Consider the following 15,929-nt stretch of genomic DNA (forward strand, 5'->3'; position numbering starts at 1 on the left):
GTCTTCCGGCGAGGGCTGTTCGGAAGAAGGCGGAGCCTACCTCGCATCAGGACCAGTCTGGCTGCACCTGCATCCTTAGCTCAGAGCATCCCAAGCGCATTTTAAGAGACGACGGCAGCTGGCCAGCAGGGATCGGACAGTTGCAGGAGGCGTCCGCCAGATACCTTCCCCCTCTCCTGACCCAGCTCTCCACAGCAGCAGCCCCTGGACCGGTCAGGGGATCCCAGAGTTGCCTGATTACTGCAAAAGCACTTACAGCAACAACCTCTGATTACGACATGGCTGAGATCACCAACATCCGACCTAGCTTTGGTGAGTGGAGCAATCATCCGAGGGCCTTTGGGACCGAGTGCTGGTCAGGGAGGGAAGCCCAGGCTGCAGGTGCCAGCCCCGCTAGAATCCGGCCGGTGGTGGTGGGTAGGGGCAATGGACAGCACCTAGATTTGAACTCTGGGCTGCAGGCGCTGGCTCGGCCAGAACCGTATCACGGGGTGGGGTAGACCAGGATGCTAGACTCTTACACGGTGGCTTGTCGGCATGTTGGTGGTGAGAAATAGCGTGCGGAACACAGAGGACTTGTACCCCTCCTTCTGGAAGAGGAGAGGTGAGGTAGGCCGCCGAGCCCTCCCCTTGGGGCACGCAGGGCGGTGTCCCTTCCTCCCCCTCCCGCCTTTCAGGGCTACGGGGGAGGGAGATGGCAAGGGGGATGGGGCATCAAGATGGCAGCTTAGGGGCCATGCAGTGTAGGGCTGGTAGCCAGGGGAGGCTAAGGTTTTTGGGTAGAGAGGGGCGTCGGGTAGGGGTGCAAACAGCAGGCACCACTTAAGCCAGTTGTCTGGGTGCTGGCGCTGGGAGGAAATCTGAGCCTGGCCGCAAGCTCCATTCTGCACCGTAATGGTGGGGGCCTTCAGATGCTCCAAATGGCGCTTGGCGCTGCTGGTTGGGGGATGACGTGATGCCTATTTCTGGGCCTCCAGGCAGCTCCTCAGCTCTCCTCCCGGGGCCTTTGTTCCCGGTCGCCCTGGGGCTGGATTTTCAAATAAGGGGACTCACCCGCACTGGTGCAGACTGGGGCCCTGATCCAGGCTGGAGGGGGAGGGGCGCGAGAGGCCCAGCCCGGAGGAGGCCGCTTTGTGTACCAGAGAAAGCATTACGTCATCTCGGAGCCACCGGTCCCCGACCCAGCCTTGTGGATTCCAAGATCCTTATACTCCCTGGGACGGAGAATGGGGTCAAAAATAAGAAGGAGAGAAAGGAAAACTTGAGAAACAAGTTTTTTTCCTCTTTGGGGCAATCCTCCAAGATGTGATAGGGAAGCCATCAGCTTCCTGTGCTGCTTTCCTGGTCAAAAAAAGACAATCGCCTCCGCTTTAATCCGTGCTACTTCAATTAAGAGTGCTGCCCATCTGGGGTTCCTTCCTCTCCTTTAGGGAATTCGACACCTCGGACCATACTGCTCCAAAGATGGGGGGTGGGGTAACTCAATACTGCTGGGTAATGGCTTGTCTCACTTCCTAGTCAGACATACATGGAAATGAGCAGAACACAGTGCTGGACTCCGTCCATGTCAGCAAGGAGACATTGGAGTGGGGAAAGTGACCAGACAACAGATCTTAACCCTCCTTGGCCACTTCATCCCACCTCCTGATCTCATTTCATTCTTCCACACCAACTTCTGCACCTCTGCCCCTCTAGTCCCACCAACATTCCCTGGATTAGAGCAGGCCCTCCGGGGATCACACAAGTGCCTCCTGCTTCTCTCCCTACTCCGCCTTTTCCTTCTCATGTCACCTTTCAACAGAGGCCTTTCTTGAATAACTCCCACCTCCTGGGAAAATTAAGTGGTGTGGGGCATGATACAGTGATGTCTTTTGGAGGAAATAAAAGTAGAAGAGGAAAAAGAAGTTAGGTCTGCCTTTCACAAGCTGGGTTTTATTTAGTCCTTCCGAATATTTTCTTGTGTGCATGTCTTATAATATACAATGGCATGTGTCTCTATTTGCCAGATGGAAGAACTGAGCTTCAGTGAGATAGGCGAGCCTGCCTACAGCGAAGCAGCCTAGTGAGGATTTCAGACAACCGCTGGTGGACGGCAAAGTTAACTCTTGGGCATCGCAGTGGCCTGTCAGACAGGGGAAGGATACATTTAGGAAAGGAACGATCAATAAGCAGGGTTGGTCAGAGGCTGAGAGCATAAAGCATAGCTCAATTGCATCTTGCAGGTCCCCAGACCTTTAAAGGTGGTCTCCTACAAAACACACCATGACTCCTGATGTTGTCGTGTCTTCTAGAGCACTTCATTGTAGCTCTTACACATGACAGAGCTTGAGAAATACACCGAGCCAAGACGCAAATGCCCGGGACCTTGGAGGAACAAAGGGGGCAAAGAGCACAGGTCACTGAAAAATACAGCTGCCCTCAAACACTCACTTCAGGCACGAATTGCCCATTGCTTTTCTCACCAAGCTTTTCGCCCAAACAAGGTCAAGAGAGTTCTGAGTTTCAGCATCTCGTATGTTATTTTACTTCATTTATATATAACTTTAGCTTTTATTGTAGCATCTCTTATCTTACTACTTCACTGCCTTGGGTGTGGAAGAGAAAGTTGGGGTTAATGAATACTAAAATGATAAAGCAAGTGAGAAATGAGGGAAAGTACCTAGATAGTCCACCAAGGGGTTCATCTCTCTCCCCTCTTGCATTTCTCTGCCTCCCTGAGAGAGGAGAACCTTTCATCTTCTTTCTCACTCTTTCCACCTGTGTTTTATAACAATAAAAGTAGATTGAGTCAAAGTAGCCGTGGTTCCCTCAAGATCACAGAGTACAGCTACGGTCAAGCTAGAAGGATAGCCCAGGTGTTCCCCAACTCAGGCCTTTTAGATATTCCTTCACATAATTCTCAAAAAGCATATCTGTGGTTCTAGGCTCTGCTCTGCTCCTAGTGACCGTGTTTGGTGTCACTAATCAGCAGTAACTGACATGCAAGCAAGTCTCTGATTGGTAAACCGACAGCATCATCTTGACCTAGTGCTAGAAGACCTCAATGCCCCCCTACCCCACCCTGCTCTCTCCAAGAGTTTGCTACATTTTGTGGAAGTTTAGCTCTAGAACCTGATTGCTCTTATCTGCAGGTGACCCTCAGGTATAGTGAAGTAGCCGGACAAAGAAATGATTCATCTATTATGGTAGCTCCTTTAAGATTGCTCCTCTCCACAGGGAATCCAGGGCGGATGATACCTTCAGGACCAGGGGTGGGAGGGATGATACTGGGAGGGTAGAGGGTGAGTGGGTTGGAAAGGATCTACATGTGACCTCCTCCCTGGGGGACGAACAACAGAAAAGGGGGTGAAGGGAGACGTCGGACAGGACAAGATATGACAAAATAATAATTTATAAATTATCAAGGGCTCATGAGGGAGGGGGAAAAAGAGGGCTTGATGCAAAGGGCTTAAGTGGAGAGCAAATGCTTTGAAAATGATGGGGGTAAAGAATGTACAGATGTGCTTTGCACAATTGATGTATGTATGGATTGTGATAGGAGTTGTATGAGTCCCTAGTAAAATGTTGGGTTTTTTTTAAAAAAAGATTGCTCCTCTCCTAAAAGAAAAATAAAAGACTGTTCCTTAATGGAGCGCTATTGGGGGCTGGGGAGAGTGGGCAGCCCACAAGGGGATCTGGCGAGCGCAGAAACAAAAGTCAAATACTTTCTGCCAAGTCCTTCCTCAGTTTACCACAATCTAGTCTAATCATCATGGACGCAATCCCTCTTAGAATAGGTCTGACCAATCGTGATCCAACCTATATGGAATTTTTCAGTTGAAGACTCGATGCTTCAGGACCTGCGAGGACCGTAATGGGAAAGTTCTAATAATAGTGTCACTCTTCACGGAGTCCAAATCCATCTCCCTGTAGCCTATATGCTTTGATGCTAGTCCTGCCTTCCAAAGTAAGACCAAATCAACATGGCTTTAATTGATCGATCTTATTATTCCTAGACCATGATTCCCAACTCACTCCTCCCACATCCTCATGTAACAGCCTTCGTCTACACTAGGCCTGATCTAGAGCGTGGACCCTGGTGTCGGGTCTCTGTCATCCAGCTGCTGTCCGCTCATAGCAACCTTAGAGGAGAGAGGAGATCAATTGCCCATGGTGATTTCCAAAGCTGGCAATCTTGACCAGAGTAGAAAGCTTCATCTCTTTCCCAAGGAGTGGCTGACAGGTTCCAACCGCTGACCTTGCAGTTGGCAGCCCAGACACATGACCCACTAGGGTTTAAATTCCAGCACGTCCCTTTGCTAGTGTGACCTTGTTCAGATTTCTGAGTATCAAGGTTCCTTGGTAGTAAAATGGTGATATTATTGGTACTTTTTCGAAGAGGCTTTTAATTCATACAGAAGAAGTTCTAGCATGGCAGGAACAGGGTAAACACACACACACGCTAGACAAATGTGTTGTGACCAGTGCACATGAATTTGTACCTCTCCTGTGATTCAGAGATTGTACTCCTAGTATAAGGTGGCATTCCCCTAATGATAGTCCAAGCTTCCAGCCACCCAAACTATGAAGCCATTTTTACAGAAATGATTGTCAAGTGCTATCGCCCATTGCCTACAGATAGGTCTTTAAGCCCAAGTAAGACTGACATTAGGCCTTATTATATGTCATCATATTGATGTTATAACTGAATTGTTCTCTGAACACTTGCTACATGTCACATGATTCGAGGACCTGGGATGTAATCATGAAGGAATCGGACAAAATCTCTATTCTTACCAAACGTACCTCATGAGGGAAGAAACACAGATAAACAGTTGTCAGGGTCACCAGCACATAAAGAAAAATAAAACAGGGGCTGAGCCATGTGAAATCCTGGAGCAGTCAGAATGCTTTCCTGCTAAGCTGAGGTTTGAGCAGAGGCCGACAGCCGATGAGTGAGTGAACCATGCCTGCAACTGGTGGGTGGTGCGCCGGGCAGAATCTGGAGTGTGCTGGAATTGGGTTTATTTCCTCAATTCTCTATTCCTACCCGGGTCGGGTCTTCCTCTAAAAATCCTGTGGAAAACTATAGGCATGTTAAACTTTCAGGTCTAAAAAAAATAAAAATACAAATAAACTTTCAGGTCTAACCCTAATTTGACTTCGAAGAACTTGAGGTTGAAAGGCCAAAGCTATATTATCCAAACCAGGGACCGAAGTGTTATGGGAACAGACAAGACCAAAGAGAAGGGAAAGAACCAAACTCAGTTGCTCTCCTGTTGCTGTTACTAGTGTATTCAATAGATGCAGATTAAGGAGCTGCTATGTGGCCTCAGGGCCTGGGGTACCACGGGAATCAAAGAGACAAAAGTTCCTGTTCCCATGACGCTTACATCCTAGTGAAGAAAAGACACAGTAGACACACAGCCAACAGGAGGCGCCCACACAGGGTAAGCCAAACGTCAGGCTCTAGTTCAAACAGGCAGGCACTCACTCCAAAGCAACCGTCTGTAAACTTGTCTCTGCCACCCGCGGGTGAGTGCGGAGTCTCTCAGGAATACACTGGTCAGTCTCGTTGGGGTGGCTTCTGAGGGCATCTGCTGGGCTAGTAACAGTCACGCTAGAGAGCTTCGTTGGAACAGTTAGGGAAATTGTTTGGGGTCATTCTGAAGCAGTCATCAGGATAGATTTTCTCAAAGAACACACGACAGTCACGAGGGCTGATTAGTAAGTTTGATAAAAATGGAGAAAAAAAACTACATTGGTGAGAGGGAAAAAAAAAAGCCAGGAAATTTGCTCCAAGAAATGTTTTCCCATTTTGGCTATTCACCTGCTCATTCTTTGAGGGTAACAGGGCTGCCCTTGGAAAATGTCCCTGGGAAACCTGTGCAGCCATCCTCAGGCTTTTTATTCCCCAAACCCGGCGAGCACTTAACAGCACCGTAACACACTTGCCAAGACCCTCGTTGCGAGTCGGTATCAACTGAGAAGGAAAAGCGTAGAATTCTTCAGAGAAGAGATAGAGAGGTGGGAACGCTGCCTGCAGTGGGGGACATTTGAGACACAAAATCTTCACACTGTTGTTTTGTTTTGTTTTTTGACTCCTATGTGTTTATATATATATATATCTCCATCCCATGGCGACAAGGCATATAATATAAACAGAACTAAGAAGGGTGAGTGGCAGTTGTAGAGAAGGTGATCCTTTAAACACAGTAATAAAGAGGACCCTACTAACATGTGAACTATGATAGGAAATTTTCCAGCACCCCTATTTCTTCCTTTTTAGGATACTTACATTTTAAATACCTAGGCAGCGAGGTGGAATGTCGAAACAAATTTATAATAATGTGAATTCCAGAATTCTCTTTATCTCCCACCCATCTCTGCCATCCCTGAGCAGCCCCCACTAAATTTCTATCTCATCTCTACCAACTGGGCCTTTCTCCATCCCGCCTACGAGCAGTCAGCCGGCCCACTCTCTTCAAATCCTGTACTGGGTGTTGCAGAGCAACCTCCTGAACCCAAGCACACAGTTTGTGGCCGTGGGTAATGGTTGAGGTGAACAGGCTCCCGTGTCCAAAGGTGACCTGAGAACCCATCATGGAGACACTTTATGTGAAACACAAATCAATAGGAACAAGCCAAGCCCATAAATGCTGAGGGAAGGTCAAGGAAAGAAGCGGGTGGGTGTGCTGGAGAAAACTACCATCTCAGCTGGGTTGGGTGGGGAGGAGGCGCCAAGAGCAGGGGGAGCTCTAAAGCTCGGATGAGCATGCTTGGCTTTGAGGTGTAGACTACCGGTTAGTGGGGCTTTGACGCGGACACTGAGCATGGGAGTTGGGGTCAGGGCATGGCATCTACCTGCCTTGATGTGTCTCTGGTCTCCACCTTCAGATATGTCACCGGTCGTGGCCGGCCTCATCGGGGCCTCTGTGCTGGTGGTGTGTGTGTCGGTGACCGTCTTTGTCTGGACCTGCTGCCACCAGCAGGCAGAGAAGAGGCACAAGACCCCACCCTACAAGTTCATTCACATGCTCAAAGGCATCAGCATATACCCAGAGACCCTCAGCAACAAGAAAAAAATCATCAAAGTGCGGAGAGACAAAGATGGCCCTGGGAGGGAAGGTGGACGTGGGAGCCTATTGGTGGATGCCGCAGAGGCAGGCCTGCTGGGCCGAGACAAGGGTCTCAGGGGCCCTCCCTCTGCGTCTTGCATTGACCAATTACCCATTAAAGTAGACTATGGGGAAGAACTGCGGAGCCCTGTCGCGGGCCTGACCCCCGGGGAAAGCAAGACCACTTCTCCATCATCTCCAGAGGAGGACGTCATGTTAGGGTCCCTCACCTTCTCCGTGGACTATAACTTCCCGAAAAAAGCTCTGGTGGTGACAATCCAGGAGGCCCATGGACTGCCCGTGATGGATGACCAGACCCAGGGTTCAGACCCCTACATCAAAATGACCATCCTTCCTGACAAGCGGCACCGGGTGAAGACCAGGGTGCTGCGGAAGACCCTGGACCCCGTGTTTGATGAGACCTTCACCTTCTACGGCATCCCGTACAGCCAGCTGCAGGACCTGGTCCTGCACTTCCTCGTCCTCAGTTTCGACCGCTTCTCCCGGGACGACGTCATCGGGGAGGTCATGGTGCCCTTGGCTGGGGTGGACCCCAGCACAGGCAAGGTACAGCTGACCAGGGACATCATCAAGAGGAACATCCAGGTGAGGAGGAAGTCTGTGTTCGGGAGGGGGCGGCAGGTTGGGGTAGACAGCATCTCGGGGTAGGAATAGAGTGGAAGTGGGAGGGGTGGCCAAGAAGGGTCGTGGAGAGGAAGTTCTTGGCTGGAGGACCGGGGAGGGGACATGACTTCCCGAGGGGAGAGTGGCGTGTGAAATTTTCTTTAGTGATTGGTTTCGGATGCTGCGTCCGTCTCAAATGGAGCAGCCCACAGCTCCCAGACCTTCCTTCATGTCCTGGATCTAGGGGTTCATTTTCTCGCAAGCACGTCCAGTGAGCTGGTCTCCTGCAGTTGCGAAATTATGAAAAGAGCGCCATGAATTTCTCCTCACTGTCCCCTCCCCAGCGCAGACCTGGAAATAGAGTGCCGTGTGTGTGTCTTTAATAAATTTAGCGGACGTGCATGAATGCATTGCTAAAACCTTCTGACATTCCACCTAGGCCTAAACTTTGGCTATAGGAACCCCGATTCCTCTCATTGTATTCCAAAGGGGAGCGTCTTCCTGCCCTGCCTTCTCTAAGCCTCTCTCCATTCACTTCCTCACCAGACCAGCATTGGTCTTCAGCAAGAAAGTATCCCTTCCCCTCCCCCTTGCACTCCTTCCTCATTGCTTCCCCAGTGGGGGAGGCAGTACAGTGCTATGGACCAATACTCTTGGGGGCTGAGTTTCCATTCTCGTTGACTGCTTCCCAGCTGTGGGGCGCCGTTGGGTCAGACACCCCTTTACATCCGACTCCTGGTCTGTACAGGAAGGGGATACTACACTCCCTTCCAGGGTTAGGATCAAACAAGATAATGCATCTGGCACATGAGACCCTTGAGAACCTTCCCGCCAGGTGAGGGGAAAGAAACAGTCTTGGCACGGACCGGAGAGTGAGCGTGGTCCATACTATGAAGGAAGTTGTAGAGATTTCCCGCAGTTCGTGATTGACAGTAAGGGCTTTGAATTCTACCAGCTAAGTGACCTTGGACGTGGACTTGCTCTGATGTGCTCAATGCTGAATACATTGTAACCATTACTATCATTCCAGTTATTCATAAAGCTTGGCCTCTGTGTGATGTATGTGGTTTTTAGCTACTGAGAGTTTTGCTTTGACGGAGAAATGGACAACAAGGGAGGCTCGAAACAGTGGAGAAGAGGGCAGGCTTCAGACAGGATTACCATGGTCACTAAAAACAACGACCCCTCTCTCAACAAGAGCCCTGACTGGGGCTCCGTCCTTATCCCTGATGCCTTTGCCATCTGCAAGCTCACACTGGCCTCCGTGGAGAAGTGGGCTGCCCAGGATTAGGCAGCAGGGGCTCCCAGGTCAGCAGCCATGGAGTGGCTTCAGGGAGCAAGTGAGCTTCAGTAATCTTCAGGGAGCAAGGTTTGCCACTGAAGAAGGGCCAAGCCTGGGGAGGGGAGACAAGAAGTCAGTCCCCTCTGGGCCTGTGTCCCCACCTTCCCTGCCGCTTAGGACACTGGAGTTCCTCTGCAGCCACCCGGACCGTGCCATGGCCCAAGCCACTGCGACTTTCACATGGCAAATCCTGCTCCACCTGACAGGGGCCAGGGAGGCTCAAGAATTTAAAGTGTTAGAGGTGCTTCGGAATAAACCAGGATACAGTGAGACATCCTAGAGTCCAGCACAGCAGGGTGGACAAACGACAGCACAGCAGTGACCTGGTTCGCTGCTCCCCAGCGTTTTCCTTCAGGGTTCTGCAACATCCCCCTCCCTCTGCCCCGTGTTGTGTTTCCTGGTCCAACTTGAGAGGCTCCAGTGCCCCATCCCCTGCCTTCTGGGAGGGCCCCTTCCAACACACCCTTCCCTAGGTCTTCAACCTTGGTAAAGCCACCCAAGCCTCGGGGGTAAAGGATGGCTCTGTGCCAAGCTGTAGCTGGGGAGAAACTGGCACGAGAAAGGGCTGGTTTGGGCTGGGAACAAACATCCTCAAATCCAGGGCATTGGGGCAAGGCGTACAGACAATCGCATTGACTGAACAGCCAGGGGCTCTTGGCAAGGGCCATGTTTCTTTCCACTTTATTAACTCCCCTGGGAGCAATCCCTTGCAGGAGCCCGGGCAGCCCCACCCCAGGGTTGTGCAGCCCATTTCCACGTGCGCCCATCTTCCCCCGTGTTCCAGCCCAGGACACGGTGGCCAGCTCCTTTCTGACAGTCTCGTCACTTCCTGAACAGCGCAGCCTCCGAAGTTTGCAGCAAACGCAAACCTCTCACAGAGTCTGTACTTGCTGGTTCTCTCCTTGACCTTGACCGTGGGGGCTGCTCAAGATGATGCCACTCCATCCATAAGAGCTTTCTCATTGGTGCAAGGTGTGTTCTTGACCGTTTGAAGCCACATTGTTTTCCTTTGAAGGTGCTAGGGGAGAACTGGTGAGAATTTCATTTCTCTATCACCACCCTAATTTCCTGTCCTTTAGCAAAAAAAAAAAAAATCATCAACATCATCCCCTTCTTCCCATTATCCTGTGGGAAAAGCCCACGACTAGTCTTCATTTCTGACTATTTCTCTGCACAATGCCCAACAAGCAGTTAACGCCCCCCTGGGCCTCAGTTGCCCTCTGGGCTGTACCGTGAGGCCAGTGGGTCACTGTCAGAGCACACTCACAGATAGAGGATGCAAAACTCTTGAAAACTAGCCCTAGATGCCTAGCAAAAGGAGGGTGTGGTATAGACGCTACAGTAGGGTATCGTGACCCCAATCTCTCCACTACACTTGGAACTTTTTATATCTAAAAGAATCCTTTATCCATGTAAAGATTAATGTAGACAGATATGAACACATTATGAATAGATAGGTAATCCAGTCTAGCTTTACATATATATAAAGCTACCCCATTACAGAAATTAGAGGGAGACATTTATTTTCTAAACACACACACACACACACACACACACACACACTCAAGCTGGGTTTTGTAAAGGAGCCCTGGTGGTGTGTGAGGCATTGGAGGTTGAGGGTCACCCTACCTCCTACCCCCCCCACCCCACTCTGGAAGAGAAAGGTGAGGCTGGCTGTTCAGTAAAGACTTTGGAAACCTCACAGTCAACTTGAGGGGCAGCAGTGGGTTTGGGCAGTTCTAACATTTTATTCAGATGGAAATTTTCATTCCCCTCCGAAGCCCCCTGGGAGGGGAAAGGTGGTCCTGCAGGGGGCTGGGGGGTAAAGAGGAGAGAGTGGGGGAAGAGGTTGAAAAGGGAGCTCATCTCGGAGCTGGGTAATAGTCAGTCTGGTCATCGTTTTCCAACCACTTCCTGTCTCTGTGCTCTCCAGAGCCGGCATTGATGACCCAGGACAGTGGCTATGGGAATGAGAAGATGGGAAAATCTCAGAAGGAACCTTAGAGGTCATCCAGTCTAGCCAGATGGGACAGACAAGGAAGGGAAAGGGATGTCCATTCCTGGGAGCAGCAAAACACAAAAAGGCTCTCTGCATCGGGCAGGGAGGGAAGAGGGAGGTGTGGGGAAATGTGAAGGGTTTTGTTTCCTTTGTTTTCCCATGGCTGTGATTTAGGGGGAGGTGGCCCTGCCAGTTTATTGAGGGCTTGCTGGTCCGCCCTTTGCTACAGCTAGAAAATCACTCTGGAAGAGGCGCTGCTAATTGTAAAAAATAGACATTCCTCCTCTGTTTCTTTCATCTGAATGTGTTCTTTAAGACCAGACCCCTGTTCTTTTCCACTGAACAGAAAGGCGGGGCCCCTCGGAGAACAAAGTTCTCCCAGCTCTTTCAGGCATGGATAAAACCTTTTTCTCCCGTCCTTCTGCTTGCCTGCTCTCCAACAGAGTCCTGGCCTCACTTGGCCCGTGGGGCTGGGAAACAGAGCTGCTCCCAGCCTTCAATGGCTTTTTTCTTTAGAAAGAGCCATTGAAAGTCCAACTTGGAATGAGAATGGGTGGAAAGAGAAGGGGAGGAGGGAATGCTGAACTCCAGCCTTTCATGATGCATGGAATGGGATTCAAGTAGTGTTGTGGCTGCAGACTTTGGGCTTCACAAAGGGGCATTTGGATGGCAGTGGGCATTCTGCCCACGTGAAATGGCCAGAGGTAGAGGAGAGGGGCTCAGATGGCGAACACTGATCTGAGGAGTGATTTTAAGAGAGAACGTTATTTAAAAGGTAACCAGAAACTGTCTGCTTTTCCCAAGAAGTAGGCGTGAGGGAGGTGTGGTCATGTAGAATGGGAAGAGTGGGGTGATTTAGGAGACCCCAACTAGAATCTTACAAATCAACGTTATTCTTAGGAGCAAACCTTCATTTCAAAGCAAATGTTTACCTCCACCGATCCTGCTGAATATAAATTAAAAATGATATATTTAATACTTAGACAATCTGTGGTCAATGATAAGACCATGTACCAGATCTAGTTAACACTTCATCACTCATGTGAGTTCAGGGAAGTGGTGGTCCAGCCAATCCCAAGGTTCTTTCTGGATCAGTGCTGCCCAGTAGTTTTCTCTGAGGAGGGAAATGTTTGCCTGTGCTTTTCTTATAGCAGTAGCTAGCTGATGGTAGCTCGTGTGCGCAAGGAACCGAATTTTAGAATGTCATTTGTCTTCCGTGAATTTAAACGAACATTTGAACAGTCACGTGCAGCTGCAGGGCGTATTTTCAGATGGCTCAGTGCTGTGCGGTCATGAAAGACAGCCGATTTTCTTTGTCATGAGGGATTCCTTTCCTGGCATCACGCACTCCAAGGCCAACCAGAAGGCCGGCAGAAGAAAGGCGTGGCATTCTGTTTCTGCAGCCTGGGAACCCTTTGGGCAGTTCTCTCCTCGGTCCTATGGGGTCACGATGAGACAGAATCGACTGGGAGTGGTGGTGAATGTGTTTGATAGTTTACCTTCATCCCGACTCAGAGAAAGGGGAGGATCTCAGACCTGTACCAGTTGGCCAGGGCAGCCAGCCTGGGACTGTAAAGCGGTGGAGAGTACTTTCCATGTAGTTAGTCAAGAGCCCACAGCATGAGTTTTTTCATGAACTTTCTGAAGCTCCCTCCTATATTATGGGATAGGACAAAACGCCAGGCTTCAATCTAGCAAGAATGAGCCATAAAACACTCCTTTGAAGGCTATTATTCCCTCCTGTACTTTCAAAAGCCAAAGGCTCCTTTCACTTTTGAACTGTAGTTCTCTTTTCTGCCCCTGGAGAGACATTTCTCTCTCTCTCTCTCTCTCTCTTTTTTTTTTTTTGAGACATTTCTGATAGGAAGTGCGGACTTAGGGAAATTTTAGAATCGTGTAAAATGTTTTCACAGTTTTATTCCTGGGGGTCATTTAAGACTTACAACTATAGCACATGCTATTTGGTGAGCCTGACAGTTATTGCTGGTTTGTTTTATTGTGATTGGTGTGCCGTCTCCTACTTCCCCGACATGTCTGAGCAGGTGGTCTGCTGGCCCGCCTGTGAGCTTCTTACGGTTAGGACCCCTTGTCCATTGTTACAGGCCTGGCCTCCAACAGAAGGTCTGATAATAACAACAGATATGAATAGTCTTGGGAGACAATCCCCTCAGTAGATAATAGTCATTTTTGTAGGTCTGTGGAATATGTTAGACAAGCACAGTCTCTAGTTGCCCAATTTAAGAATTGCTTGTTTATTTAGTAATTTAAGAATTTCTTTGGAACTTTGAAGAACCCAGAGAATCAGGTTTGATAGTAGGGGGTGCTTTTATCCCACATTTTTATGCCCTCAATTACTCAAGCTCCACCTCCTTCCCTTTGCCTTATCGCAGACTCACTTCACTTCAAAGCCCAAAACACAAGAGCCTGCCATCCCCTCCCTCCTCCTCGCCCCTGCACTTTACATCCAAGTTGTCACCCAAACCTAGAAAACCAGGTTTCCGTCCAGAATACCTTCCTCGCCTCTCTATCCCCTTTCAGAGCCCCTTGCTTTGCCTGTTGTAGCAGCCTCTCAACCAAGCTTTCTGACTCTGGCCATTCTCCACCTGCCACTAAAAATAATATTGAACAATGGTAACAATAACCATGCCGCTCCTGTAGGAACCCTGGTGGCATAGCGGTTATGTATTGGGGGGCAGAAAGACAGGCCTTCTACTCCCATAAACAGTTACAGTCTGGGGAACTCACGGAAGCAGTTCTACCCTGCCCGAGAGGGTCGCTATGAGTCAGTAGACCCTCGATGGCAGTGAGTTTTTGTTTTATATCTGAGGGTCGCTGACTGCCATTTTGTGAAAGGTGTCCCCCAGCCTCACCTGCCCTTCCTGGCTGGTGTCCTGTCCCTCCGATCAAGCACCCCCACGGCAATCGCAGTCACATTCTCTGTGCCCTTCAGGACTCCGGATCTCTGTCCCTTTGTCCGGCATGCTCTCCTCTCTGCCCCTTGCTTCCTTGTTTCTTACTCACCCCTCCTTAAACTCAGCCCACGCCTCTGCTGAAAAAGCCTGCCCTGCACCCAGCCGGCTCCGACCTCCCCGAGTGCCCAGAGCACTCCACAGTGACTTTACCGCTATGACAAGGATGGGCTTGTGGACATCACTGACAAGGCCTCAGGAGCAACGGTGACGTCCTATCAGCAGTGGCTCCCAGTTTAAGTTTCCAGACGTGATTTACAATGTCCTAGAGTGCTAGAGTTCTTCCAAGCCCCGAATGGGGTCTGTAATAAGATGTGAAGAGAGTTTGCGCTCACAGGGGCACAGGGGTAAACATGTCCTCAGTGTCACTGCATGTACGTGTGGAAGTTGCAGTGCTGGTGAGTATCCTGGCGTGTACTTCTCCCCCCCCCCCCACCCACACACACAGTAAAGGTGGGGAAGCAACAAGGGGGGCCTCCTGGAGGCAGCTTGTTTGGCTGCGGAGCAAGTGTGGAAAGTCATCACCTGGTCAAACAGAGAGCCAGGCTCCGACACCTTTCTGAACTTGCTCAAGGTCATGGAGTGAAGGGCAAAGACGCAACTGTGAGAGAGGGCTTCGGAACATCTCTTGGAAATGTCATGAAAAGATCGTGGCCGTCTTTCAATGGACTTTTGGAAGACTGGTCCTTGAGGCTTCAAAACTTTTTTTTAATCACTAGGATAAAAAAAATAGCAGTGGATGCATGTCTACAGTGCATGACCTGTGCCATAATCGCTGTTTGCCTCATCCCAAGTTGTGCGCCTCCCAGTCATCCTGCCCCACCAGGCACTCCCCAGGAGAAGGGTGAGGTGCGCTGCTCCCTCAGGGACGGTCAGTCTTGGAAGCTCTCTGACGGGGAATGAACTGGATGGCAGTAGGTTTGGGGTGGGGTTTCTTAATCATCTTCATCATCGTAGAAGGTAGCTACTGCTGTCACCTCCATTCTATAGAGGAAATACAGAGATATCAAAGAACACGTCCAGAGTCACTCAGCTGGAAAGGAAGGTCAGAATTTGAATCCAGGCCAATCTTGCCTCCCGGTCCAGGCTCTTACGCACGAGGCTATGGGGCCTCTCCATGCAAAGTGATTGCTGGTCCCTAATGCCAGGACTCGAACATCCCTCGCACGACCGCGAGACCCCGACGGGTGAGCACGTGTCACCTGCCTTTCTCGTCCCTGAGCTCCTTCTTCTCCGGCCCCTCTGCCCTCTCCTCTGCCCACCTTCTGGGCCTTGCCTCTCTCCCTGTGCCCGCAGTCTCACCGCTATTTCTTCTTCACAGAAGTGCATTAGCAGAGGGGAGCTCCAGGTGTCTCTGTCCTATCAGCCGGTGGCACACAGAATGACAGTGGTGGTCCTCAAAGCCAGACATCTGCCCAAGATGGACATCACCGGCCTCTCAGGTAGCAGCTGTTTACTCCAACCCCTTTCCTATTGGCGGAAACCCTCCACACCTGGCTCCCTGGGGCCCTCCCTCTTCCCTCCTCTCACTTGCCTGCCGTCCCTCCTGGTCTCTCTGTCCTTTTCCTGGTGACTGCCTAGGCCCCATAGACTCAGCTGGGAGGTGAGCAGGGAAAGGAACGGGTCCTTGGGAGTTGGGAAGCCACCATCGTAAATACTGGGCATGTGTAGCACTGAGCCCTTGCTCCAGGTGAGACTTATTTTAAAAGGGTGCCACCTCTGGGCAAGGATCCTGGTCATGTTTTTTTTTTGTCCTTAAGAACTCAGCTCTTTGTGGGATCTCTATCCTTCAGGAGCTTTTGTTAATAAGCATATATGCTTTTTAAAGTATGTTTTTTAATTGTGACTGAAGCGGCATTGGTGTCTAGGTTCCCTGGGGAGGGTTGAAAGCTCTATTA

At 50.2% G+C, this 15,929-nt stretch overlaps 1 protein-coding gene across 3 annotated transcripts in view; it reads left to right on the plus strand.

Annotated features, from left to right (window-relative positions):
- SYT11 (synaptotagmin 11) overlaps nucleotides 1-15,929 on the plus strand; it is a 20,635-nt gene continuing 4,706 nt past the window's right edge. Inside the window, exons 1-3 of one of the 3 annotated variants that reach the window (XM_075563025.1) lie at nucleotides 1-312; nucleotides 6,877-7,703; nucleotides 15,353-15,473. In XM_075563025.1, the coding sequence (XP_075419140.1) occupies nucleotides 279-312; nucleotides 6,877-7,703; nucleotides 15,353-15,473 (982 nt within the window). In that variant the 5' untranslated portion in view covers nucleotides 1-278. Of the gene's footprint in view, nucleotides 313-501; nucleotides 605-6,876; nucleotides 7,704-15,352; nucleotides 15,477-15,929 lie in introns of those variants that run through there. The other 2 variants (XM_075563017.1, XM_075563035.1) reach the window with 2 other exon arrangements.

The sequence above is a fragment of the Tenrec ecaudatus genome, chromosome 1 (assembly GCF_050624435.1).
Source record: "Tenrec ecaudatus isolate mTenEca1 chromosome 1, mTenEca1.hap1, whole genome shotgun sequence".
In the NCBI taxonomy this organism is placed as follows: domain Eukaryota; kingdom Metazoa; phylum Chordata; class Mammalia; order Afrosoricida; family Tenrecidae; genus Tenrec; species Tenrec ecaudatus.